The sequence below is a fragment of the Lagopus muta genome, chromosome Z (genome assembly GCF_023343835.1).
Source record: "Lagopus muta isolate bLagMut1 chromosome Z, bLagMut1 primary, whole genome shotgun sequence".
NCBI lineage: Eukaryota > Metazoa > Chordata > Aves > Galliformes > Phasianidae > Lagopus > Lagopus muta.
In genome coordinates, this window is record NC_064472.1 from 52,555,762 (window position 1) to 52,580,927 (window position 25,166).

Consider the following 25,166-nt stretch of genomic DNA (forward strand, 5'->3'; position numbering starts at 1 on the left):
GTCATGAGGAATTTTTGAGGGATGACGATTTCACATTTACAGGGTTTAAACTGGGTCATGTCGTGACTGACATCTGTTCCACTTTTTAATTGGATGTCATGGTCATTTTCAGCTGTTGAGGTGTTGAAAATGTATTTTTTTCTAAATCTGTGTATAGTAGGAATAAGATCATCATTGCTTGGATGCTGAGAGGCCAACTCATAATATCTCAGAATACTAAAATTTACTGCAATTCATTGGTTTGCAAAATAAAGAGTAAGATTAATATATGCTTCAGTAAGCTTTAATTTGCTATTCCAAGTTAAATTTTTCCCTTCTTTCAGTAGGAATCTTATAGTCATATAATCAGACATTTTAATCCTGGGGAATGCTATGCATCAGTATATTCTTTAGTGCCTGCCAAATGTCTAGAAATAAAAATACTTTTTCCTCCCAGTAAGTAAGATAAGACAGCCTGCTTTCATCTGTAGAGCACTTTTGTTAGAGAGGTCATACTGTATGTCCATACTTTCTGAATGCGTGGTTACTTTCTCAGATACAAGAAGTGAATCTTGAATACTATGCAAAGGGTGACTCTTCAACAGCACACAGCCTTTAAGGGTATGTTCTTTGGATCACAGATCTGAATTATTCATTTCTCTTACCATTAATATTGTAGTAGGTATTACTGTTATGAGAAATGAACCAACATTTACACTGAGAATATCTATCTGAGTGTAGCATTATTATCAGTCTTCTTGTACTTTTTTTTTCCAATTCTACTTTGCCATTTACCCTTAGTTTTCTTATGTGTTATCTGAGCCTAGAAAGACAAAGGAAAGACAAAGAAAAAATACTGGGTGTTTCCCCAAATTTCAGAGCAGAGCATCTCAGATGTTCCAAGAAACTGTCTGTGAGATGAAGATGGCACTGCAAATTGCTGGAGCTGAATCCTTTCTGCTTACATGACCATTTTTTTCTAACATTTCTTTAAATTTTCATAGGCAAATTCTTCTTTTCAAATTCCACGCTAGAATCAAAGGAATGTTGTTTCTTTATGGCGATGTTTTGCATAAAGTGGAACAATGTCTTCTATTCTGGGAAAGTAAAATGTTTCTCTGTCTAGTGCAGGCTGGAAATTCTAAGATTAGTTTATATAAGAATGACAAATCACTTTTATTTTTAGCTTGTCAGGAGGCCTTAGAGTTCATTAAAAGACAAGATATCATTGCATCTTGCACGTATATAGAGCATTACATTGCTTTTTCAAGATCACTGAAAAAGAAATGAAAAAAAGATTAGGAAAGTAATATGTATTGCACTTGAATTAATAGAAAGGGGTTTTTTTCCTAATTATGTCATTCACCTTAAAAGCATAAATTAGCTGGCTAGGTAGGAGTAAGACTTGTACTTTCTCTGAGCACAAAGTCATGAACAAAAATGGGCAAACAGCTGACCTTTACCTTGCCTCGATGCCCGGCTGCATGCTCACTCAATGCATGCTTCTATATCAGCAGCCAGCTTGTTCACTGATGATATGGTTTTATGACTCATACTGAATTCTTGTACAAAATTAGGCAAATTTATGTGAATGTTTGCCTGCATTGCATGCAGTCCTAAATTTTTAATGCTTTCTCAGTCTTATTTTGCTAGAAGTTAGTATTTTGCCAGTAATTTAAGTTAAGATATGATGAAATACTATTTTTAACTTTGTGCAGATGTTTTATAGACATTTAAGTAGGCTTAATGGCTATATGAACTTTGTATCCAACCAATATTTTGATATTGTGGTAATCACAGGTTTTATACGGAGAATCCAGGCAGCATAAAGATATTTATTATTTATTCACAGGTTTACCACATGATATTATTCAGGCATTAAGACAGCTTTCCACCTTACTGAGTATCCCCATAATGCCACCTGTATCAGGTGGAGATATGTTAACCTTGCAAATATGGAACATGAGAGAAATTTAAATTCTTAGAGTAATTGTAATGAGTAATTCTCAATTTTATTCTGTGTGATGATTTTCTGTAGAAATGTGTTTATCCTAAAACTATTTTTAAAATCTTGACATTAGCTGAGAGTAGATCATGATGCTTGGCTATTTGCTAATAGTATTTTTTTAGTATTCTGACAGGCAGTACAGTACAGAGATCATGGATCAGAAATTACTGCCCTATCGAATTTGGTATTTGTTAATTAACTTTGTATGAATAATATGTTAGGATCTTTGATATGGCATAAAGTAAAATTTAGGAAGCAGCTGGAAAGAGTTATTTGAACAAGTGAATTTGAAAAGGCAGAGGAAAGCTGATGTGTTATTACTGTAGGAGATTATTGCTCAAGATGTTTTACAGGTAATCCACAGTTATCCTATTAGTAGCATCCTATTCACTTTAAAATAGACTTGCCACGTTCTGATAAACAATGTATTATAAAGTGAAATAGTTTTTGATTTTATAACAGCCCCAGAGCTTTTTTCTCTGTGAGAACTAGGATTTGCATCTAGACAGAACCCACAGAACCAGCAGCTGCCTCAACATGATGGCATTCTAAGCTACATGTCTTACACTGCCCTGGGGGTGGCAGGCAGAGACCCAAATGTCTCGATGCCAACTCACGAGGGTTGCACAGGTCCTAGCGTCTCCTGACTCCAAGAGCATTGGGAATGTTGGGCTCAAAGAAAGGCAGGTGGTGAATGTGGGTAACCTTAGGCAGTAGCTGAGCAGGTTTCAGAGGGCTTGAGATTACAGTGTTGAACAGACATTTAGGTGGAAATTTGACTTCTGAATCCTTCATTGGAGATAGATCTTGAAATTCTCTTCTAGAAGTGGAGTTGTACAAGTAATAGATTATACCGTATAATTTTCGCTATGTATATGTGTACGCTTGTCCCAACGCAGCACTAAGACCTACACAGACTGATAAAAAGCATTTCTGCACTAATAGTGTTTTCCACAGTATAATTAAAGAGTTTCTGCTGTAGTCCATTAGGTGTTGGTGTATTTGATTTGGGAAAACAGAATTAGAAGAAAAAAACATTACTCTACTCCGTTATGCATATGCTTGTTCTTTCAATATGCCATGACTAAATGTACATGCTATTAGATTTAATATTTAAAATTTTGCTACAAAATAAAAAGATTTTCGCTAGCTCTCATGATTATTGTCTCATTTGTGTTACATTTGTGATTACTGTTGGAAATATTTTGATAGCTTATTAACTTATCATTTATGCATGATGTGATAAGTGAGGGAAAAAATCACTTTGTACTGCAATATTTCCCTACACCCTAAACTAAGGCCCTCTCCATTCAGTGACATTTTCTCCCTCTTCATGTCAGTCTGAGATGAAGTTTTGGTGAATAGTTCTGTATTAGACCAAAAGGATTTAGCTACTTATTCATTTCTGAACTTACAGTCATATAAAGAGAACAAGAAATGTGTATTTTGCATAGCTTTTCTTGCTAGTGATGCAGCAAAGAGCAAGTGATCAGTCTCATCAGCTCCCAACAATGCTTATTATTTGCAGAAAATGAGATGAGACAAAGCTGAATAATTACAAAAAGCAGCTCCACTATTCCACTGAGTAAGAGGCAGGAAGGTCTCAATATTGCAACTCTATTTGAAAAGCCAATCCATTTATTGCTTGCTAATTGAGGGACGCTCGTAACACACTGGAAATAACTCAGAATGAATTCCAAATACTTGGATGCTTGTTGCAGAATATTTCCCCAAAGAGGGCAGCTGCCCAAGCACCTCTGCAACAAATGCAGCCTCTACATGGCTTCTTTACCATGGAAAACAAGAACTGCTGCTGTGTTTTGCTGAGGCTCAGGAGGTCTTTTACAGTACCACAGAATTACAGAATGGTCAAGGCTGGAATGGACATCTGTAGATCATCTGGTCCAAGCTTCCTGCTCAAGTAAGGACCCCCACAGCACATTACCCAGGATTATGTCCATATGGCTTTTTGTCTCCATGGAAGGAGACACAACAACATCTCTGGGCAGCTTGTCCCATTGCTCAGTCACTCTTACAATAAAGAAGTACTTTCTGGTATTCAGACAAACGGGGTAGCTCTAGCTCACAGCTGTGCAGTAGGGCCAGGGCATTACTGGTGCTGGGACTTGGCAGGTGCAGAGGATGTGGAGGAGATGGGAAAAGACATGAAAGTACAACAGAATGTGAGTTGGAGTTATTTATTGAATTTCAGTTTCAGCTGTTTGAAGAAGGGTTAGAAAGAAAACAGGAAATTGTTTTGGCTCACCAGAAGCAAGAGGCAACATGACAGAGGAATGCAAAACAAAAACTGGGTAAGCAAAAACAGGATGAGTGCAATACCCTGTGAGCTACGTGGCAGTGAGGAAGGAACACAGCACAGTGGCTGTGACATGGTAGGGGCCATGCTCTCTCCAGCATAGGAGCTCACCCTGCACAAGGCCCCACCACAGGCTGCATTTGTGCCTGAAGCTCGGAATGACTCCAGGAGAAAGAAAGCAGGATGCGGCCCTCAGTGCCTGCAGGGTGGGCAGAACGGTGGGACAGCTGGGGAGAGCAGGCCTCTTGCAGTTCTCTCCAAGCTGAGGTTAAGAACAACCCCATCGATGAGTTTGCACTGATACTTAATCTTGCCCTTGTATTCAGTTTTAAAATGTGAGGTGGGGAAGCCACTGCTTACAAGGAAAAGAATGGTGTGGGCAAGCCTCTGGCCATTGAATGCTCTGAGTGGCGAGGCCTGATGGGAGAAGAGGGGAAAAAAATTCTCTGATCTTTGTACAACATATAGAAGGACTTGACTGACTGAAATATTTCATGCTTTTATGGTCAGCTTGTAAGACTGGCATTGTCAGTGCGTTGTATTCTCTCCCCATGAAGTGTAGCAAGACACTGCAAAAGAAATAAAATATCGCTGGAGTGTTGCACTGCTGGTAAGGTTGTGCTGCATCCAGCATTGGCTCTTCAGTTGTGTTCTGGACATCTTACTGACAGGATACAGGCTGCTCATCAGCACTCATGGGAAGCACTCAAGTCCCCTGCTGCACTACATGCAATGTGCTAGCAAACTGCAGCACACCTCAAAGAGCAGTTCTGCTCCAGCAGCTTCAGAGATATTGCTTGTTTGCTTGTTTGTTTGTTTTTATCTTGACCCTTAAAATGCCATCTACTTCATTTTGTAGAATTTGTTTTGAAGTGGAAATAGTTCAGCCAAGAAAATGGGAGAGACTGAACAGCAGCAGTTCTGAATACACCTGCTCAATAGGGTTGGCATGAAGTTATCCACATTTCTGCAGATCATGTCATGACAGTCTTCTTTCATGGCTAACGTTCCTTACATATATTTATCATTTAAAGTGCCATATCAGCTTCATGTGCGAACTTCTGAGAATTTTAACATTTCTTTAAAAATCAATATTCTCCTTTCCTCATCAACTTTATTTGTCATGTTATGAGTTTTGCCTATAAGCTATAGCAACATATTCCTGTTCCTAAACTCATATTCACCACTGTGATTATATGAAAAAACACTGAGATTTTGTTTGTTTGTTTTTGTTTTTATTCCCAGCTGTGAGGAATTCTGGTTGTTCCATCTATGGTAAAAGCTGTAGAAACTAATTGATCTGTAGAAATTAACTGAACATCCAGGAAAGGCAACCAGATTTTCTGGTAGTTACAACTTAACAGCACTGTGTCTCTGTTTTTTGCACACTGAATAATCCCAAATCCTGTTAGAAAACCCAGCTGCTGATGTAAATCCTATCAATGTTTTTTTATTTCATACCTGTGGAAATGGGGAAAACCAGAACCATGTCCAAGTTGAACTCTGTGGTACTCAGACTGTGGATGATGTCTTAGCCAGAGAATGTTAATATCCAGCTGGTTTTTGAAATGGTTTATGCTATTTCCTTCACACTGTTTCTCTGTGTTCACTGTGTGAACATAATTTTCTTGAAAAGAAGGGATGGGTGGTGAATAGGGTGATGTTCAGAGACAGTGCTGTGGGTGCTTCACATTGCAGCATAGATTCTGAGGTGCTGCTGGCCCACTGCTGGGGAGCAAAATCACTGAGGCAGATTGTACCAGCATGGTCATCTGCTCTAAATTTGAACTGCATTTCATAAACAGCATTGTAATAATGCTTTATAGGTGGTAAAATTGCTCATAAATTGCTGAAATTAGCTATTTTTGCTTTCCTCTCATATTTCGGCTTGCAAAAAGTGGTACAGTTACACAGCTAAATAGGTAAGCTCTTTACTTGTTAGGAAACACATAGAAGATGTTGTTATAGGCCGAATATTTCAGCCCTTGCTGAGATCTATGTGGCAGTATTTGATTTATGACAGATGTGTCCCAAAATAGCTTTCTTCAGAAGTGTTAAGCTGAAAAGGGAGTCAGTGTGACTTTTTGAAGCACTAAAAATAGAGAATCGTGGCTGTAGACTTAACACTGACTGAACAGTTGCTCTCATCATTGCCAGCAGCCATCAGTACTGCCCACCATCTGAAATCCTGCACAATCACACCTGCACACCTGCGTAAGCACAGGAAGAAAATTTCCACAGCAGATTAAACTTAATGTTTTTTCTGAGTCAGTGGATGGTAATACATTTGGACTTTGTTACTAGGTGTTAAACTTTTCACCCAGCGAAAATTCTAGCTATGTAAAAGGACTGGAAATAGTAAATTTTGCCTGAGCACTGTTTTAAAAGACCCTACCATGCAATATAGGAAATGTCCACCCTGACCTTCTCATGTTTACAGACTGCTCTTTTCCTGGAATAGTGTTAAGATATGCTGAACAAATGTAAATACACACAAATTCTCATGAGTCATTTTAAACTAAGACTGATTGAAATGTGATAATTGCTGATCTGCCGAGAGGAAAAGGACTTTAAACTTGTTAATAATTAAGTTTTTGTGATCGTCACTGCTTTCCAGGCACGTCCACAGCATTTTTATCTTTTAAGGAGTTTTACAAAGACAAGCAACCAGAGTTGACTCACATGTGGAATTTAAAGTGAGAATGGGTTTCATGGCTTCTCATTGAGCTGATGGCTCGTGCTGTCTCATGTGATATACCATGAGACAAAGGCAGTGCTCAGGGGCCACATCAAGGCCATGTTGATGCAGTGGCCCCAAAATTGGTCTGTATTCTTCCACTTAGACCTTTGTTTGATCAGCAAATCCTAAAGGCTAACATGTTTATCAGAACAAAAATAAGCTTCAGATACTGAGTTAATTCCACAGAATTTCACAGCTTTTAATAGGAAGGAAGGAAGGAAGGAAGGAAGGAAGGAAGGAAGGAAGGAAGGAAGGAAGGAAGGAAGGAAGGAAGGAAGGAAGGAAGGAAGGAAGGAAGGAAGGAAGGAAGGAAGGAAGGAAGGAAGGAAGGAAGGAAGGAAGGAAGGAAGGAAGGAAGGAAGGAAGGAAGGAAGGAAGGAGAGAGGGAGAGAGGAAGCATTTTATTTTTAAGGAGGAGGGAAATAATAATAGTGAAAAGAATTGAGAAGGGTTTTATGGTGCTTTTGGTTGTTGTTGCTTGCTTGTTTTTTCCTCATAATCAACTAAAAAATTCCTTAAACTTTCAATTTTTGACACAGCATTATTTGAATGCTAAGTTTTTACAGCAGCTCTTCACCCAGTTTGATCTGGTAGTAGTTGTACTGTCCATTTCCCACAAACGCTTTCTTGCACAACACTATTGACTTAGGTTTGCCTTTGGCCAGTGCTGTAGAGTCAAAGCTCAACCAGCAGCTTTCTGAATCAGCTGCACAGCCCCAGGCATATTCTGTCAGGTAACTCTTAGATTGCAGTCAGAAATATGGAAGCTCATACTACTTCCAGCAGCAGTTGTGTTGTAACAAAATATTTACCAAAAAAGGGCTGCACTGACCTTCACGACTGCATCGTGAGATCTTAGTCAAAAGGTATTAAGGATTGGGGTAACCTTAGCAAGCTGCAGCATTTGTTTCAGGTTGTGTTACAGCATGACAGCAGTGTGTGCTTTAGCTATTTTAATGATATTTTTTAAAGGACATGGAAAACACTGAGAGTTTCCATAAAGCCTTCTGGGAAAGATATGTGGAAGAAAGACTGTAGAAAGAAAACAGACATTTAGAATGAGAGTGTGAGTTGGCCTGCACAGTAGAAGAAACACAGTGGTGAGCTCAGCCACTTTGTTCAAGTATATTTTATTGAGCTAAATTGTTTAACAGTCTGAACTTCTTTTCAGAACCACAGGAAGTATGAAGAGATGTGACATATTGAAGTACATATGAATGAAATGAGAAGTTGCATTCCCCAAAAAGATGTGTATGATCCCACAAAAAGCAGCCGGGAGGAATCTGTTCCAAGATGCATGCATGTTGAGAGGGCAAGGTCAGAGTTTGTGGTCGTCTCTCCTGAAAGCAGAAGCATTAGAAGAGATCACTGCTGTAACTTCACTGATACAACAGCATGACAGAACAGAATTAGGAGACCTTTTAAACACTGCTTCTGTGTGTGTGTGCATATGTACACATATAACACATATATAGATAAATAATGACTGAATATGTAAACTGTTTTGAGTCAAATATAGACATTATATGTATTTTGTATAACTATATATAAGCTCAGTCTAATAAAAATCATCATACCAAAACAGTTCATTAAGGAAAATGAGCACCTCTGACTTTATACAGCAAGAAATTCAGCCAGATGACTGCTTTCATGCTTAATTCAAGGAGCAGCAATTATAGTGAGCTCCTTATTGTACAGACCTCACAATTTTATAATTCTGCTCATCCATTCCCACAAATACACCCTTGTCTCTTTCTACAATTAGTTGCATCTTAACTTGTGGATAAGCAGAATATGTGTTGAAAAAACATTTGAGTGCATGGTACAACAGATTGTTGATGGCACACTTGATGATCATGAGTAACAGACCAAGCCAGCAACCATCTCATCAGCATGCTCTAATGCTAGATACAGATAGCTCTTTTTACACTGTGCCTGGCACACGCAGCATGTTTGCTGAGCAAGGCTGTCTCAGCCTGATGACACTGTCCCTTGCAGTGCGACACCAGCAAGCTGACCGGCTAGCCCAAGTCACAAGCACCAGAGTTTCCCTTCAATGCTTCTTCCTGTGTACAACTAAGGAGTAAGGACAGCACATTGCAGTGTCTGCTTTCTGTTTCTTACTTTTTATTACCGCTCAGTAAGACTGAGACTTTCTGTCTACCGCCACAGACACATATTTCTGCCCCACCCTGAGTGTAAAAGGGGTCTATCCAAAACCCTCCAGAAAACAAGCAGATGAATCAGGAGGCTGGCTAAACAAAGATCTCACAGCATGCCTCCGATGTGAAGGGACAGCACACAGAAGCTGGAAGCAGAGACAGACTAGACAGGAGGAATTTGGAAGCATTGCCCAGATATGTAGGGGTGATGCCAGGGAAGCCAGTGCTAGCTTCAAGTGACTTGCAAGGGATGTCAGTGGACAATAAAGACATCCTCTAATGCTGCATTATCAGGAAATGGGTGAACAAAGACATGTGGAACCATTGCTGAGGCCAAAAGAGACCGAAAATCCCTCCCTTCTGTCCCTAGGAATATCACAGAGCCACTTCTCCCTGGATGCATTTCTGGCCATGTGAAGGAGGAGGGGATGTTTTGAAATAATCAGCATGGGTTCACTGAGGGCAAACCATACCTGACCAACATGATTGCCTCCTTTTGTAATAGAGGCAAATTTTTGTAATAAAGTTCCTGACTCTGTGCGTGAGAAGGAGGCAGAGGATGGACTGTGATAGAGACTGATACTCTCAAGGGCAGCAGCACCCTTCACAAGGAGCTAAGCAGGTTGGAGAAGTGGGTGGTCACCCACAGACTCCACTTGGCCATCACTGTATCTCAGAATATTCTGATCCACAGTGAAACATGACAACTTACAGCATGAAGTGTTTCTTTGCAGGTTTTTCATGGTGTTGAAATTGTCTGCAAAGACCACCATGGTAGTCACAGCTTACCTAGTATGCTGTCTTTGCTCCTTATTGCTAAGAACAGCAAAATCTACCTTAAAATTCCAGACTGTGTGGGTGAAATCTGTTGTGACTTTACTGTGAAGCTTGCAGAGCCAGGTTCATGTTGTGCAGTTAGGGAGGGCCAAGACGTTGTCTCCTGTTCTGTAGAAGTGACATCTACTGTGGTAGTCCCAAAACCTGCCATGGGCTGCCACTATTTCCTCTTCTGTGTTGGGACCAGGATTCTGGTTCCTGTGGCTTTATGGCACAAGAAGAGCAAGAATCCTATGTTATGCTCCTGAAGGTTGCTACGTTAAGAGATTTTCATCAAATGTGAACACAGCATGCCTGTAGTTAGAAACTAACACTTCCAGATATTGTACAGACAGGATAGTCACAGGATTGTGAAAGGTCTTCTCCCTTCTCAGGAATTAGTGTGCTCTGTGTCATGTATATTCACATGTAAATACGGTATTAGTCAGTGATCAGAATTGTTTCACAAGGCCAGGAATTATCCAGCTATATTTCTGGCTTTGTGAAATGATTCAAACCACTGACTAATACTGTATGGTATCCCAGACACTGGATCCAGCTATATGCCTGGCCTCACAATGAATTTGCAAATGCCTCTTTTTGAGCATCCTGATTGCATGGGTTTTGCTGAAGGTAACAATTAGGAAAGCATGATCCCTTCTCAGGTGATTACTTGGCTGAGGTATTTCTGATGTCTGGTTCTCCTCTAGTCTACCAGCAGCATCGCATTGTTGCAAAACAAACCCACAGACATAAACAACCCCAGTTTACATGTTGAACAGCTCTTCATGCTGCTCATCCTCTACATGACATTTCACAGAATCATAGAATCACAGAATGGTTTAGGTTGGAAGAGACCTTGAAGTTCCAACTCTGTGCTGTGGGGAGGGTTGCCCCCCACCAGCTTTGCTGCCCAGGGCCCCATACAACCTCGCCTTGAGTGCCTTCAGGAATGGGCCACCATAGCTTCTCTGGGTAGCTGTGCCAGGGCCTCCACCACTCTGCATTAAGACACTACAAACACATACAGCACCTGCACAGAATTAATCAGAATGCATCTTTTCTGTTTTGGTGATTCCCTGTTACAGCATATCTCCAGGCTAGCGGCACTTCAAGCCCTGCTCCTTGCAAGCACAAGTATAAACCTGATTCTCTGGGGACCCACTTTGGGATCCTTCTACATTGCTGGGCAGGTTTAAACTCAGTCTGTTAGGAATTAGCTGAGGGATTTATAATGAAATGTTCTGTGTCTTGTGGAGAGAGCTTTCTCTTCTAGAAAATTTCCACTCACAATTTGCACCAGTTCATGCATATGTCTCACACAGCCCTTATACTCACTAAAACAGAAATCATTGTGCTTCATGACTGCAACAGGCATGTCGTATAGCTGTCTCACAGAAGTGCATTAGCTTGGTAGTGGAAAAGGACAGTACATCTACCACAGAGTGCCCATTTGTTTTTTAAAGCCAGTTACAATATAATAAGAGGCTATCTTCTTTAGAGCAGTGAGAGAGTTCTTTTTAAAGCAGCAGGCTCTGTTTTCTAATAATAAAAAAGAGAAATATAAAAGGAAAGTTGAACCATTCAAGCTACATCCTAGGCAAAGGCTAGATACTGAAATGCGTGCTGTCAAATATTTTGTAATGCAAATGCTGCCCCTGGGGACCTCAGAGGTGAATTCAGACTTCTGTGTCACATAAAGGCACACAACAGTGCTCTATCTGGTTAAGCTTTAGCATTACAAGTGGAAAGGAAAACAACAGCAATGACAAATCAGTTTCAGTAATTTCACAGTTTCCAACTGAAAGAAGATAAACTAGGAGATATTTGATTACAGATTTCAGATGAGGAACTATCCGACATCTTTAGTCCCGTAGACAGAGCTGGCCTGCTGACCACCTGTAAGCCTTTCACAGAAGAAGCAAAAGGCCGTAAGCCTTGTTCTGTGTACTGAAATTAGCTGCACCTTGTCCTCTATCACGTTGCAATGTGTACATTACACAGGTGTGCCGTCAAATGTTGTCCTTGCCATGGATTGCTTTAGATTCTATCTGTAGTACCAAGAAAAGCATTGCTATTGGCCTGCGAGCACTCCCTACTACCTACCCTTCAGCTACACCAGAGCACCAATCTGACGTAGCATTGTGGGAAGCTGCTGTTCCATCTTCTGCAGATCTGAAAATCCTCCAATGCACGTTCTCCCAATAAACACACGAGGGACCTGGACACAGGAGGAGAGATACAGCTTAATCAGTAATCAGTGACAAGAAAAAGTGTGGAGAGGATTTATCTAGAATGTGCTATCTTTGTGATAAAGCGGCCAAGAGCTCACACCATCCCCCAGGTTCATCCCATGCCACAACAAGGTGCCAGACAGGATGCACAGCTACCTGTCTGCCTAACAAGGTTAATTTGAATGGCGAACTTCCATTGCTGTCACAATCTTTTCTCCATGTGCCCTTTTTATGGCCTATAGTCCTCCTCCTACTTTATAACTGTGGCCATCTACTATTTCCTTTCCTATTCTTGTCCCTTTTCATCACATCTGCCCTTTTCATTCATTCCTCATTTTGTGTTGAATGAATTTCTCTTACTGCAATGGCACGCACAGAATGTGCAGTAGCAGCCAGCCATCTCCTCAAGTCTGTGGCAGCAGATGGACAACTTTAGTGCCTGCCAGGAGGCCACTTATCTGATGACTGAGTACAGAGGACAGGCAATTGGTGCAGAGTCAAGATAATAATAAAAGACTTTCCTAAAGATTAGGCACAATTACTGAATTTCAGCATCCGAGACCTCTTCAAGGGATGAGTGTGCCCCAAAGGTCAGGTTGGATGGGGCCCCAGGCAGCCTGGTCTTGTGGGAAGTATCCTTGCCCATGGCAGGGGCTTGGAACTGGATGGGCTTGAAGCTCCCTTCCAAACCAAGCAGTTCTGTGGTTATAACTGCAGCATCAGGGAAGACAAGCCTCGTGAGACCTGATCCAGGCAGCACTCAGAATCTGCTTGTCTTCACTGAGTGAAACACAGTGCAAGAAAACCCTCTCCCCCATATCTCTGTTGCTGGGAATTTGTTTTCTGCTTTCAGTAATGACTTCTCTCACTGGCCATTAAAACATATCAGCCAGAGAATTCACTTCCTCTTTCTGTGGGTGGCTTCTCTTGTTACCAGTGCTATCAATCGCTCTCCTGCTGTGAAATCACCTGCTACTTTCAGTACGTGGCTCCATTAGCTAAGCTATCCATCTCTCCATCCTAAATTCCCTCGCTGCTGGGAAAGTACTTCTGCTTTCATGCTCCCACTGCCATTGCCAGCACAGCTCAACTCCACAGCTGTGACTGAGCTCACAGTATGAGTTTTGATGAAGCCCACAGGGACAGGCACCAGCATGTAGCAGTATACCTACTGTGATAGGTAGGGGAAAGACATATTTAATATGCTTGCCCAAAAGATGCAACGAGTCTAGTGCTATGACACGGTGGGGATGTGGGAAGAATCATTAGAGATATTAGTGGAAGTCAGTGTGAAATAAGGGTGCTGGGGCTCTCCGGCAGCCCTAGGGTGAGGTGTAGGATGCTTGGCTGTTGCATGCTCTTCCCAGGAAGCTGAGCAAGATTGCCTGTGTGACACACAAGGAGTAGCTTAGCTGCTAATATGTTGTCATAACCATGTCAGAGGCAGGATATGCAGAAGAACTGATTACCCCAGCATGTAGTGTAGGGTAACCACAAGCAACCTGCCCCAGGAGGGTTTGGAGTTTGATGGTGTGCCAGTGTGAGCAAATCCATTTGGCTCAGAGCAGGGGCAGTGAGGAAGAAGGTATCCTCTTGTTGCCTCTAAGTGGCTGAAAATAGGAAAGCCAAACAGAAAATAAGCCAAGAAGTTGGCTTGATGCTGAGATCAGGGACTTCATGGGAGGTGGCAGGTAGCACTGATGAACAGAGACCAGGACCGCCCCTGCAGGACCATGCAGCAGTCCCAGAATCAGTGCAGGTCTGGATTTTTCCTGGGCTTTCTCTAGGCACACAGTGAGAACAGCCCACGGCATCCCAGGAGCATGGAAAAAGCCCCAGAAGTCCAGACACCACTTCATCGTAAGTGGTTGCTCTTGGTTTGGTAGAATGGGAGGAAAAAGGCGTGTTTGTTTCACGAGAGCACAACTCACTCTGACGCATAAACTGCCCCATCAGCATGTCAGCGTTTCTGCGGGAATTAATTCCTGCAACTCCAGAACATAGCATTGCTCCGTAATACAAACAATTGTTTAACTAAGCTTCAGAATAAGCGGCTGATAGGTTTTGCAAGCACAGTGTCTCACTCTGCTGCTGGATTAAATGAGGCAATTCAGAATGCTTTTCCACTTAACACTGGAGGATGAAACAAGAGTCCAAATTCAGGGAAACCCACAGCTCTACACTCTCTCCTTTCCAAACACACCTGTGCTGACTTATGCAGATTCAAAGCACAACTGCAGACGGAACTTCTGGTGACAGTGTGAATGTGAAGGTGCCCTCTGCATCCACCAGATCCAGCTTTTTCTGTATAAAATGTTACTGGAGTGCCACAGCTCCAGGCACAAGGCACGGCCTCACAGGTCTCTACAGTGGCTGCACAGTAAGAACACTGCTGGAGAGCAGCAGTACTTCAGAGCAGAGAGCAATTACAAAAATAGGGAGAGGTGGAGCTTCTCCCTGAAACCTGAACCGTTTCACTGAAAATAAACTGCTTGGGAAAGAGACCTTGCTTCACCTCCTGTGATAGCTGCCCAGGCTGTCCTCTGTCATGAAATTCTGAAACAAGTACCAGAACTTACAGTTCGCTGCCCTGTAGTTTTCTGGAAGTAATCCTGGACGTCATCCATCCCAGTGATATCAACCACTTCCAGGCATCCTGGCAGAAGGTTGAATTCCTTGAGCAATGCTATGGCATTCTTGCAGAAAGGGCAGGATCCCTTTATGAAAAGGGTAACTTTGTTATCTCCGAGTTTGCTCTTCACAAAAGAATCCACCATGCCGCTGTCTGTGGATGAACAGGAACACTGCTTCTCACCAGCGAGCACAAAGCAGATGGGACAGCAACGCTTTGTCCCAGATATTTATGAGCTGTACACTGCCTTCCTCCCCGAAAACTCCTCCCTGGGAGGATGTAATCTCTTGCACACCAGATCACTTGCTTTAAAGCAGCAACACTTCCACTTTCTGTTTGTTTTTTCCGAGTTGGTGAACAAGCTAGCAGTGTAAAAGCAGGAAGGCGCTTAACTGTCACGGGTTATTTTATGGCATGTGCTTTGGTACAAGGTTTGCAGTAGTTTCTCATTAACTATTACTCTGCCAATGGCTGAGCTGTTGCTGTTGCCTCTCTCTTCTTACAGGGGTGTGGTTAAGCCTTTCCTACCTCCTGTCACTAGCTTCAGGATACTGTCACCACAAGTGGACAATATAGGTGTCAGGAAACCTGCAGCTAAGGTGTTTCAGAGCTGCCATTCCCAGAAATTAAAGCAAAATTTAAGTCTTTTGTGAGTATGTGTTTTTACATGTGAAAATTCATTTATGGGTGAGATTCCCTGTCTTCAGTTTCTGAAAGTGCTTTGATGGATTGTCAGACTTGTTTCAGTTTTCAAAGAGTCTGTGTCTGACTTGTGTCTTCAGCTAAGGCTGCATGCATGCTTCAGGCATGGCAAATATCACACTACAACTGGGCAGATTCAGATTAATGTGAAAGTTCCATTTCCACCTGCTGAGAAAGTCCACAGACTGTGTCATGGTGAAGGAGACTTCTGCATCCTTGGCACAAGGTAAGGGCACTGGGTAGTATTCCAGTATCCATCAGCTTGACTACAACTGAGTTTCCCAGGCCACATCTTGGCTAGAATTTTAGCCAGAACATCATTCATTAGCATAAATTCTTCTACTAGGGGTCAGCAGAATTCTTCTTGACATCCTACCCAGACCTCCAGTAGCACATAGAAGAGATCCAACCTCAGATATAAAGAATGAAGTCACTGGAACAGAGTAACAGCTATGTGCATGGGATGGAATTCCACGCCCAGATAAACAAGCTTTATCCTTGCAGGATCCTTTATCCTTCTATCTCCTCTAGAGATCCTCTGAGTGGTGTATCCTACCTCCCTAAGTTAGAAAATATACGATGCAAAAAATAAGGCTCTTTAAGTCAGTTATTGAGATCGGATGTAATACTGCTCAGCCCAATGCTTTGCTTTTTCTTGAATTAGATCTGTTTGCTTTCCGTAAGTCCTTAACACTTTCCACACATTTAATTTGCTCATATGGGCAATGTGGCTGCCTTCAGGGGAAGGGAACCCTGAAAAGCACCCAGCCCAAGCCCTTGCTCAGAGCATGGTCACCTTGAGCAGGTTGTTCAGGATCATGTCCGTAGGAGTTTGAATGTCTCCAATAATGGAGACCTCGGAGATGGAACAACCAAGTGTTTTCCTTATGTTTAGGTGTAGTCTCCTGCATTCCCATTTGCCCTCATTGCCTCTGGTTATGGCACTGGGAAGAAACACCAGGACTCATTCCTTCTTTTTTAACTTGTCATCAACCATATAGATTATAGGCAGACATGGGATCTTTTCCCCTGCCCAAAACAGGGCTTCCCAGTTAGTTGCATCATGGTAGAAGGAAAAGCACACAGTTATGTACTGAAATGTAGGCATTCTGAGCACTGCCCATTCCTTTGCAGAAATCAAAAAGAAAACATTAGACAGCTGGGTTCTCTTTGCACACCATACTGCAGTTCCTTGCCAGGCATTAGCTGTGTGCTTAATACACCAAAGAAAATTCCAGGCCAGGCATTTCCTGGTTTCAACTTCTAGTTCACTATCTGTTCTAAGAAAAAAGAGGACTTCTGAGAGCAGCTGCTCTGCCCAGATTATTTTATCTGCTAGGTGTGCCTCAGCCTTTGTGATAGCTGTTGTCTGGTTTTTAGTAACCAGTTTCCCATCTCGAAAATACAGCAAAGTTTAAGCACTACTTTTGTGTTTTTCTGAAGACTGGATATACCAAATTCATAGATTTGAAAGCTGACAGGTTTTGAGAAACTGTGACAGGTGCTTTGGGCATTTCTGAAGCCTGTTAACCTATAGTTACCAGGATGTGGTTGGTGGGTTCAGTGTAGGGTCCAAACAGAAGGTGCAAAAAAAAAAAAAAGAAGAAATGTGACAAAGAAAGTGCTGAACGTGGCCAAGCTAATTTGCTTGCTTTGTTCTGGACAAAGTGGGCAAGGAGCACAGAGAAGGCAGGGAAATTTTGAAATCACACCTGACATTGGAAAAAAATAAGAGCCCAAACAATACCTGAAATGTGGGAGACAACAAAGCATGGCTGAGAGATATCTCCTCTTCAAGAAGGCCTACTGTCCTGGCTGGTTCTGCTTATGTGACAGCTTCCAGAACTGCTTGTATCCCATGCCTGTGTCAATGTCAAAAAGAAGAAATACGGATGTATTTTGTGTGGCAAAAAGCTCCTAAGATCCTGTTTTTCTGAGCCTTGGGCTGAAGACTCCCAGGGAAAATAAGCTGCAAGAGAGGACTCAGACTGTCATATTCTTTCCAGTGTAATGATAAACAGCCAACAAAGAATGTGCAACCAGTAGTTCTTCAGAAGTTCAAAGTTTGCTCTTTCGAAACATTTAACACAGTTATGTTTCTTAGTTAATTAAGTAATCCTACCCACAGTTATAAAAACACAGAAGATTTCCTTCAATTTGTTCTGTTCTGTATATGAGAAGAAAAGTCTTAAAAGTCAGGCCTTGCTTTTATCAAATATCTCTAAGGGAACTCAGAAAAAACCCAGCCAGGTTAACTGTAGGTTTTGCAACTGCTGCCTTTGTAGCATAGTCAGCTGGCTGACTCAGAGACCAGCTCCAGATACTGGTTTGGGACATCCAGCTCCATCTGGCTTGAGATTCTTCCTCTTAAGTGGTTTCCTTACCTTATAGACAAGGCAGACATCACTGTCATTGCTATACTCTTTGTTTAGTTTACATACATGCTGTATGTCTGTGCATGGTACACAAACAAGGAAAGAAATGCTACAGAAGCTGAAGAAGCAAAATGTCACGGTGAGTAGCTACTTGTGGGTGTGGAGTTAACTGGAACTTTAATCCTCTGGATTTATGTGTAAATTCTGCAGTGTGAGGTCTTGTGATGAGAAAATAATGATTACAATTAGCAGTAAAAAATTTGTTCTTCCTTGTACGTAATGCCAAACACATTTAAGCAATGGTCTGCATTTCCAAATGACAGGTCAGCAGCTCACTCTTTGTAAAGAACCTTGTGAAGGCTTTCCTCATCACTGTTCATACAAGAGATGCACAGGCATTACTAGAGTTACAAAGCTCCCCTGAAAAACTGTGCTGCAGATGTCTGCCTGCTGTGATGACTGCTGGGTAACAGCAGCTAGATGTGGAGGTACAGAAATGCAACAGGCTACTAGTCTGCAAAGGAGAGACCTGAAATACGGAAGGCAGAGAGACTTGGGCTGCCCTTCACTGCGTATTTATGTTAATATTTAGTCTGTGATCAGAGTTCAAGGCAGCTTCTGCCGTAAGAGGCTGCGGTTTTGGTGCTGGGGGTCTGCAAGGGAGAGCCTTCCTGCACCCACCACGGGGTGGTGCACAAAGTAACAGATGCAAAACTGTGGCTTTTGGGTTTATATATTTCAGTCATTGCTCACTGAGCTATTTGATTATTTGCTGCATGGTGTACCAGAACTACTCATTCTGTGCCAAGGACAGACTTTATTTGCATGTATTCAGGGTCCACAACTGATAGGTTTGTACAAGGTTTACCTCTCACCTATCTGGTGCCTTGCAGATTCCACGGTACTTGCTTTTTCTAGAGCTTATTGTAATGAAAGTGTGAAAATCCTAGAAAAGTTCACTCTTTTGGATATTCACCTGAGAATATCTTAAAAGGAGAATGTATACTTCCTCTGGGAGAAAACTGCTATGAAAATGTGTAAAAATGCATCATTAAGGTAAGGAAAAATGGTAAGAGAAGTATAGTGCTAATGCAAAAATGTCTACAAAACTGTCAAAGGTATTTAGGTATTATTTTTATTATTTTCTGGTAAATACTAGATGATAAATTTGGTGGGAGACGCAGAACGCATGACAGTGAGGAACTGATTCATTTTCTTACCAGAAGAAAGGGAGTTGCAGCCTTGATCTGGGCAAGAATGGTGGGGAAATTCCGGAAAATTCCAGCAAATTCCAGCAAAGTCAGCAGATTCCGATGGTGCGGCCACACGTATGGCTGGAAGCTATTTTCAGCAGCCAGCCGGGAGTTAACAAGTATCCAGTCCAAAACCAGCAGTACTGCCACAGTTTCAAAATCATTTCCCTTAATGTTGGATTTATTCCAAAGTGGAGAGAATATTTGGGATCTCAGCTGAGCACAGCTTACCTTACCTTTACTGGCAATCTGCTAGCCTATGGGAATTCTTTAAGTACAGAGCACTGTGATCAGAATGTGTTTAAAACATTAGGAGAAGATGCAACTGATGTCAGGCTGCATTGTTGTATTTGCAGGATAAAGTGTTATGCCTCTGAAGACTGAGTGAGATGTGATCAGTGTGATTGGTGTTAGGGGAATATTGTGCTTTTGCAGATATCTCATCTTGTTAAAGATGAAGCATTAGAAGCTCTTTTGATGAAGAGTTGGAAGGAAATTCCCATTATCCGGACATTTGAGTGATGTGGCAGGAGGAAATAGTTGTACCAGTAAAATAATTCCTTTTAGCTGGAAATATGGTGTTTCTGGCACTTTACACGCGGGCAGCACAGACGCAGCCATGTTCTCAGCCTCTTGCAATGAACGACTGTCTGCACTTGGCAAACGCAGTAAGCTGCGTTATTACAAGGACAGAGTTTTTGCTCTGGTTTCACACAGATATGCATATGAGTACGGCTGTAGACTGTTGCACACAATGAAGAACAGAATGAGATGCAGTTACAGTGGTGAACAGATACCAAATAAACATCGCCTGGAGTGAAGCTGCACTCCTGGGAGCATGTGGCTGGTTGAGGAGCTTTGAACCCCGGCGTATTTTTGCACAAGACTCAAGCAACAACACAGTGTAACTGTTTCTGAAGCCCGGCGGCGCTGTGCTGATCCTGATCTGCTCCGCCGGGAGGCAGCAGCGCGCCGCGAGTTGATGCTCTCGGTCCGGTACTTGAGTCAAGTTGTGACACCGGGTGACTCGAGCTTGTGTTGCGCAGGCACAAGGGGCACAGCCCAAAAGATGAGCTGTGGTAATTACAGATGGCACGTGAGTAAAATGTGTTTTGCTGGAACTCTGGCATTATTTTGTTCCCATTTTTAATTAACTTTGGACTAATTAAAATGTGTCTGAGGGACAGAGGGAGTGAAAGAAAAGGAGAAGAAAGAGGAGAAGGAAAAAGAAAAGAAGGGGAAGAGGAAGAAATAAGGAAGAAAAGGAAGAGAGGAAGGCAGAAAGAATGGAAGGGTGAAGGGAAGGGAAAAAGGAAAAGGAAAAGGAAAAGGAAAAGGAAAAGGAAAAGGAAAAGGAAAAGGAAAAGGAAAAGGAAAAGGAAAAGGAAAAGGAAAAGGAAAAGGAAAAGGAAAAGGAAAAGGAAAAGGAAAAGGAAAAGGAATAAGGGAAAGGAAAAGGAAAAGGAAAAGGAAAAGGAAAAGGAAAAGGAAAAGGAAAAGGAAAAGGAAAAGGAAAAGGAAAAAGAAAAGGAAAAGGAAAAGGAAAAGGAAAAGGAATAAGGGAAAGGGAAAGGGAAAGGGAAAGGAAAAGGAAAAGGAAAAGGAAAAGGAAAAGGAAAAGGAAAAGGAAAAGGAAAAGGAAAAGGAAAAGGAAAAGGAAAAGGAAAAGGAAAAGGAAAAGGAAAAGGAAAAGGAAAAGGAAAGAAGGAAGGGAGGGAGGAAAGAAGAGAGGAAGAGAGAAGAGAGAACAGGAGAAAGAAAGAATGAAAGAAAAAGAACGGAAGATAAAGAAAGGGAGGAAGATAAAGAAAGAAAACAAGGAAGAAAGGAAACAAGGAAGCAAGGAAGCAAAGAAGGAAGAAGACTGAACTTGTGCCCAAGCTTTTCCTACTCTACTGTGCAGCAACTATTAAGAGCTGGGTATAGCAGTAGGTATGTGAGACAAAAGGCTTGCTGGTTTGGTCCTGCTCTTTTGAAGAATATTTGCCTGAAGGCATTTAACATATCTGGGCATAGGCTGGTTAAAAGCGTGATATGTATTTTTAAATAAACATTTTATATCAGTAACGTTAGATATTCTCATTACTCTAAAATGTGCTAGACATTATCACAAAAATGTGGAAAATTGTTCACTGTTGTCATTTAGGTGTTAAATTTACATGGATACATTTAATGGTGCTTGCAGTGGTTCAGACAGCTTCTTTTTTTTTTTTTTTTTTTTTTTTTTTTTTAAATAAAGCCACAAACAGATGCAGCAAAGTCAAGGAAGGAATCCTCCTGTTGAGTTCCCAAACCCTTCCCTCCTGGCACGGTATAAACACCAGACCTCAAGCCCTCCTTCCAATTAATTCAAAGGTTTTCTCTCTCTCTTTTTTTTTTTTTTTTTTTTGATGCAGATTACTTTCATAATTTGCTTTGAGTAATCCTCATAGATATATATGAGGATTGCTCACATTTACTTATTGTTCAAAAGTCAGTGTTTATATTTGTCTACATTGTTCAAGAGGGGACACAGAATTCATCTTTTGTGGATCTGCATGAATTTCAAGGTAGGGACACTGCAAACCATTTCGAACATGCATCTCCCACTTCACTTCGCTTTGGTTAGTAATTTCCTGTCTTCTGTTTGCAGTCTGTGTTTGTCTCACAGAGTATGTTTCCTGTCTTTGTGTTTCTCCACGTGTAATAATGTTCCCCAGGTGATGGAGCACTTGTTTAATTGAATAATATTGCAGCTGAGAAGTGCTTGGAGTCATTTATGATGCTGGACTTCTGCAGGGATGGAATTCAGTATATTTCCTCTTGCCTTTGTAATTCTATTAGAAAATTCAAAGCAATTTCCTAATGACAATGCTACTACTCAGCAGAATGCTGGGAGGGTGTGTGAGCCTCTGTCTTGCAGACATTTTGCATCCACAGCTTTTCCTTGTGCTGCTGTTGATACACATCAGCATGAAGTCAGCTAGGCTAATTCAGAGTAGAGAAATCAGGGCCATAAATTCTGTAATGGAAAAATTGAATTGAGCAGAGTTGGAAGATGAAAAATGCTCTGAGAAAGAAAGAAGAAATACATATATCAGATTACAATTTATTTTTACCTCTGTGCCAGAAATTCTCAATAAGTCATTGTGCTTGTGTATGTGTCTGAGGGTGCCATATTAATGTATAATTGCATTATGCAACACATGTTGGACTTTTTTCTTATTATGAGAAGCTGCATTGCTTACCCTGCAAAGCCGTCTGTCTTTCATCATTTGTAGCTGGAGCCAAGAGCTAAAAATGACTCTTACTCTTGAGTGTGCTAGCCAAGTAAAGAAGTTTGGATAACTATCAGAAAACAGATTTTAAGTGTTTGTAAAAGAACCCTAATTGTTAGCTGGTCCGATGCCAAAACATTGTACTGATGTATTCCAAGCAGGCATTCAGGTAATGTTGCTCTCACAGATGCTGGAGGAGGAGGAATACAGAGGGAATTCAGTAACATGAAAGCAGTGTATGTTCTTCCTATGCTAAGATTTGAGGCAGGATTCACTGCTGGTGGATACATCCAAGGATTCCAGCTGGTGTCCGGGGTGTGCCATAAAACCCTCCAGCCTCAGGCATCCATGATGGTGCCACCATTATTTTGCTGCCAGTCTGACAGAGCTCCAGAAAAATGGAGGAAGAAACCACAAACAGCCAACAACTAGATATGAAATATTTTTTTCTTTCCTGCAGGCTTCTGTTTTTGTTGGTGGCATGTTATTTTTGTTGTTTTTTAATTTTTATATTCCCACGTTCTTAATTACTGGAAAACCTGAAGAGTGATTTAAGAAGAGTGTCTGGGGCTCGCTCCCTGAATTCTGAAGCATGTGAGCAGAAGGCAGTGATATGGTGGGACACACGCCAGTGTTTCTGGTGCTTCTTTGGGAAGGAGAGCACAATATTTGACAGCAAGGTGACCTGATTCCCTCTTTTCAAATAGAAATGGGGAGGTCGGATAGCTCTCTTGAAAACTCAGTGAGTGTCAGTGCCAATTCATTTGACTGTGCCCTCAGGTATTTTTAATTCTATTAGAACAGAGTTTTGCAGAATGTGGAAGTGTTTTCCTACTTATGGGAGAGAGATGTGCATTGGCACCACCCAGCAAGGCAGTGGCAGTGCCCCTGAAGCCCTGCTTATACCCCTACTGTTACTCCTTCCCTCTTCTCCACTGTTGCACACTTTGAGCACAGTGCTTCGTATGGCACCAGGAAGATAGCCAAAACTAGCAAAATCTGCCAGATGTGTCACAGAAATCATTGCTTTGTGGTTCAAAACAGATTTTCTGGATGAAGACTGACTTGTTTTTGCTTTGTTTTGTTTTGTGGTTTTGTTAATTTTTTACTTAATCTCAGATTCAGGGATGAGATCTGTCTGAGGCATTATCAGAGAGGAGAAGAAGGAAGTAGGTCATGTTTTGGAGAAGAACTCCTTGAGGAGAAAAGCTGTTGTTGTGTAGCAAGGTGTCCCAGCCTCTCCTGATAAGCAGACATTGTTAGTGAGAGCTTGGTCCTCACTGCAGCACCTTTGTGTCTGCCTCTAGCAACAAAAATACCCCAAACAGGCAGGTGGGGTGTGCTAAAAGACAGCAAGACTACCAGGATCTCCTGTCTCAGGTGCAAGTAGCTACCAACACCATGTGCCTGAACTCAGACCTTAAAAATCAGAAACAAACATTGAGTGTGTCAGTGTTGAGATTGAGAGCCCAGAGATCATAAAATCACAGACTGGTTTTATGTTGGAATGAATCTCAAAGCCCACCCAGCCCCAACCAGTGCTGTGGGCAGGGCTGCCCCCCAGCAGCTCAGCTGCCCAGGGCCCCATCCAACCTGGCCTTGAGCGTCTCCAGGGATGGGGCACCACAGCTTCTCTGGGTCTCACTGCCCTCTGACTAAAGAATTTAATCCCCAAGTCTGACATAAATCTCGCTTTTATTTGGTTTAAAACCATTCCCCCTTATCCTATTACTATCAGCCATGTAAAAAAATCAGTCTCCTTCCTGCTTATAAGCTCCCTTCAAGGACTGAACGGCCACAATAAGTCTCCGCACAGTTTTCTTTTCTCCAGACTGAACAAGCCCAGCTCCCACATCATTTTTTCATAGGAGATGTGCTCCGGCCCTCTGATCATCTTCATGGCATCCTTTCAATCTGCTCAAACAGCTCCATGTATTCCTTGTGCTGGGGGCCCTAACCCCCTCCAACTGGGGACTCATGAGGGCAGAGCAGGGACCATCCCCTCCCTCTCCTTGCTGCCTCTTTCAGTGCAGTCCAGGATTCTGCTGGCCTTCTGTCTTTTTATCCACCCGAACCCCTGCGTCCTTCTCCACAGGATTGCTCCCAATTAGTTCTTCTCCCTGTATGTGCATGTATAAGGGATTTCTCCAACCCAAGTGCAGTGCCACTGACCATGACCCTCTGGCTTCAACCACCCAACCAGTTCTTTACCCAATCTTCAAATCCTTATCTTTCCATTTAGAGATAAGGATGTGAGACCATGTGAAAGGCCTTGCAGATGTCCAAGTAGACAACATCAGTTGTTCTGTCTTTGTCCACTGATGCCATCATCCATTGTAGAAGGTCACCAGATTGGTCATAATTTGCCTTTGGTGAAGCTGTGCTGGCTGTCTCAGATCACCTCTTCAGCTTACATGTGCCTTAACATATCTTCCAGGAGTCTCTGTTTCACAGTGTTCCCAGGCATGGAGGTGAGGCCCATCAGCCTATAGTTTCCCTGGTATTCCTTTCTATCCTTCTTAAAAATCTGAGTTATATTTCCTTTTTTTTTCCCATTACTGGGGAGTTCACTCGATAGAGATGACTTTTTAAATATGATGGATAGTGTCTTGACAACCAAATCAGCCAGTTCCTTTAGGACCCTGGGATGCGTGTCATGGGCCTCGTGGACTTGTGCACATTCAGTTTGGT

General features: G+C 42.0%; 1 protein-coding gene across 1 annotated transcript; it reads right to left on the reverse strand.

Moving 5' to 3' along the window:
- Positions 1 to 8,152: 8,152 nt before the first annotated feature.
- Positions 8,153 to 15,291, reverse strand: GLRX (glutaredoxin). The gene is made up of 3 exons (XM_048932041.1): positions 14,836 to 15,291; positions 12,129 to 12,243; positions 8,153 to 8,384 (listed from the first exon to the last, which is right to left on the reverse strand). Exons 1-2 carry the CDS (start codon positions 15,031 to 15,033, stop codon positions 12,136 to 12,138), a joined length of 306 nt encoding a protein of 101 aa, XP_048787998.1. The 5' UTR covers positions 15,034 to 15,291; the 3' UTR covers positions 8,153 to 8,384; positions 12,129 to 12,135.
- Positions 15,292 to 25,166: the final 9,875 nt, after the last annotated feature.

Coding starts and splice junctions, on each gene's coding strand:
- GLRX (XM_048932041.1), bottom strand. CDS start 15,033: ATGGTGGATTCTTTTGTGAAGAGCAAACTCGGAGATAACAAAGTTACC. Junction 12,244..14,835: donor AAACTACAGGGCAGCGAACT/GTAAGTTCTGGT, acceptor TCCTGTGTCCAG/GTCCCTCGTGTGTTTATTGG.